At 27.9% G+C, this 1,676-nt stretch overlaps 1 protein-coding gene across 1 annotated transcript in view; it reads left to right on the forward strand.

The window, feature by feature from the left end:
* Window positions 1-1,359: 1,359 nt before the first annotated feature.
* Window positions 1,360-1,676, forward strand: part of LOC107475740 (receptor-like serine/threonine-protein kinase At2g45590) — a 3,173-nt gene continuing 2,856 nt past the window's right edge. The window contains 2 exon segments of the mRNA XM_016095384.3: window positions 1,360-1,672; window positions 1,675-1,676. The exon segment at window positions 1,675-1,676 is cut by the window's right edge and continues 1,076 nt beyond it. Coding sequence (XP_015950870.2) covers window positions 1,510-1,672; window positions 1,675-1,676 — 165 coding nt within the window. The 5' untranslated portion in view covers window positions 1,360-1,509.

A 1,676-nucleotide genomic window follows, 5' to 3' on the forward strand; every position in this document is an offset into this window, starting at 1 on the left:
ATCACAAAAAAAAAAAAAAATAGTATCATCTACTAATTTATCAAATGAGATAATTGAATTCTTTCTTTTCCATCAGCAAGAGGTTTAAATATTCATCGTTTAGAATTTCTGTCTATTTCTTTTGTTTAATATATTAAATTTATTCACATTTAATCATGATGGCAATTAACATAATTTCACTTTCATATAAAACTAATCATAATAATATCTTTATTAAAGATTAAACTTCTACTCAAGTTTTGAATATGTGATACTACATCTAATAAAAACTAAAAACTCAAGCCAAAACCAAAAAGAAGAAAACATTACTTTAAAAGGATACACCCACCATGGTCTATTCTAAACACAACTTCTTAAACGTTAGTTGTATTTCTTTTTTTTTTTAAATAAAATAAATGTAAACATCAACCTTATTATAATCGGTTGGAATACATAAATTGGGACAACCTGACTTTTAAGAGAGAGAGAGAGAGAGAGAGGGTGGGTCTCACTCCATTTACATCATGGATAGACTTATTTCATCTTTCATGTGTATAATAATTATGATTTTAAATTCTAACTGTATTAATTAATTCCGTCAAATAAAATTGTATTTGCAAGTTTTTTTATTTTAGTATTTTACATTGACCCTATGTTACTTATGACAATGCCATTTAGTTTTTTATTTTACGAGCCTGAAAATAGGCCATGAGGACACAACATCTGCATTCGTGATTCATAACTCACAAAACCACTAGCCTGTTTAATTCTGGCACATCACCACATACACAATTTATTAGCCTCAACGTAAAAAAAGTTAAAGAATTCACACTTGTGTTCATACTATGAAATAATAAACAATATATTTATAATCTTTTAAAATAATAATATTTTAAAATATTGCATAATATAAATATTTTAATAACTTTATATGTTACTTATATTTGTCTCTTATTGAATTTACATATATTATATTCATAAATACCAATTACACTAAGAAATATTAAAAATTATTCAATAATAAATAAATTAAAATTACATATTTAAATTTATATTGACCAATCATCATTTTAAAAATATTATATATATACTAAAAATCAATTATCAAATTTATTATTATGTATATATATGTGTATTTTATTTAATTTATTTTAATATATATTTTATTTAGAGGACTCATTAATTTTCACTAAGTATTATTATTCTGTCTATTCTTTTTTTTCTTTATGTAGGAATAGGGAAACTTTGAAAGCTGAATCCTATTATAGGAAAAAAAACAAAATAGCAAGAAGCAGTCTACACTAATAGTGTAATAGAGTTGAATATGTAAATATATAAATAATTTCGATTGAGTTATCTAATTATTTCCAGATTGGTTGGCCCCAAAAAGAACGCAAACAACTAGGCTCATGATATCATAAAAGTTTCACTTACCCTCTCTCACTTTCATTTCATCACTCACACTCTCACTCTCTTAACTCTTTTACACACATGAATGGTTAACACATCTCTCCGCCTATTATTACCAAAATGCCCTCCCGTCCACCACCACTGCCACAACAACAACCACCACTCTCCACGGCGGCGCCACCCCTCCAACACAACCACCACCACCACAACCAAAGAATCATTCTCATCGGATCCCTCTCCCTCACCATCCTCCTCCTCCTCTCTCTCCTCTTCACCCTCCTCACCTT

The sequence above is a fragment of the Arachis duranensis genome, chromosome 2 (assembly GCF_000817695.3).
Source record: "Arachis duranensis cultivar V14167 chromosome 2, aradu.V14167.gnm2.J7QH, whole genome shotgun sequence".
NCBI classification, from domain to species: domain Eukaryota; kingdom Viridiplantae; phylum Streptophyta; class Magnoliopsida; order Fabales; family Fabaceae; genus Arachis; species Arachis duranensis.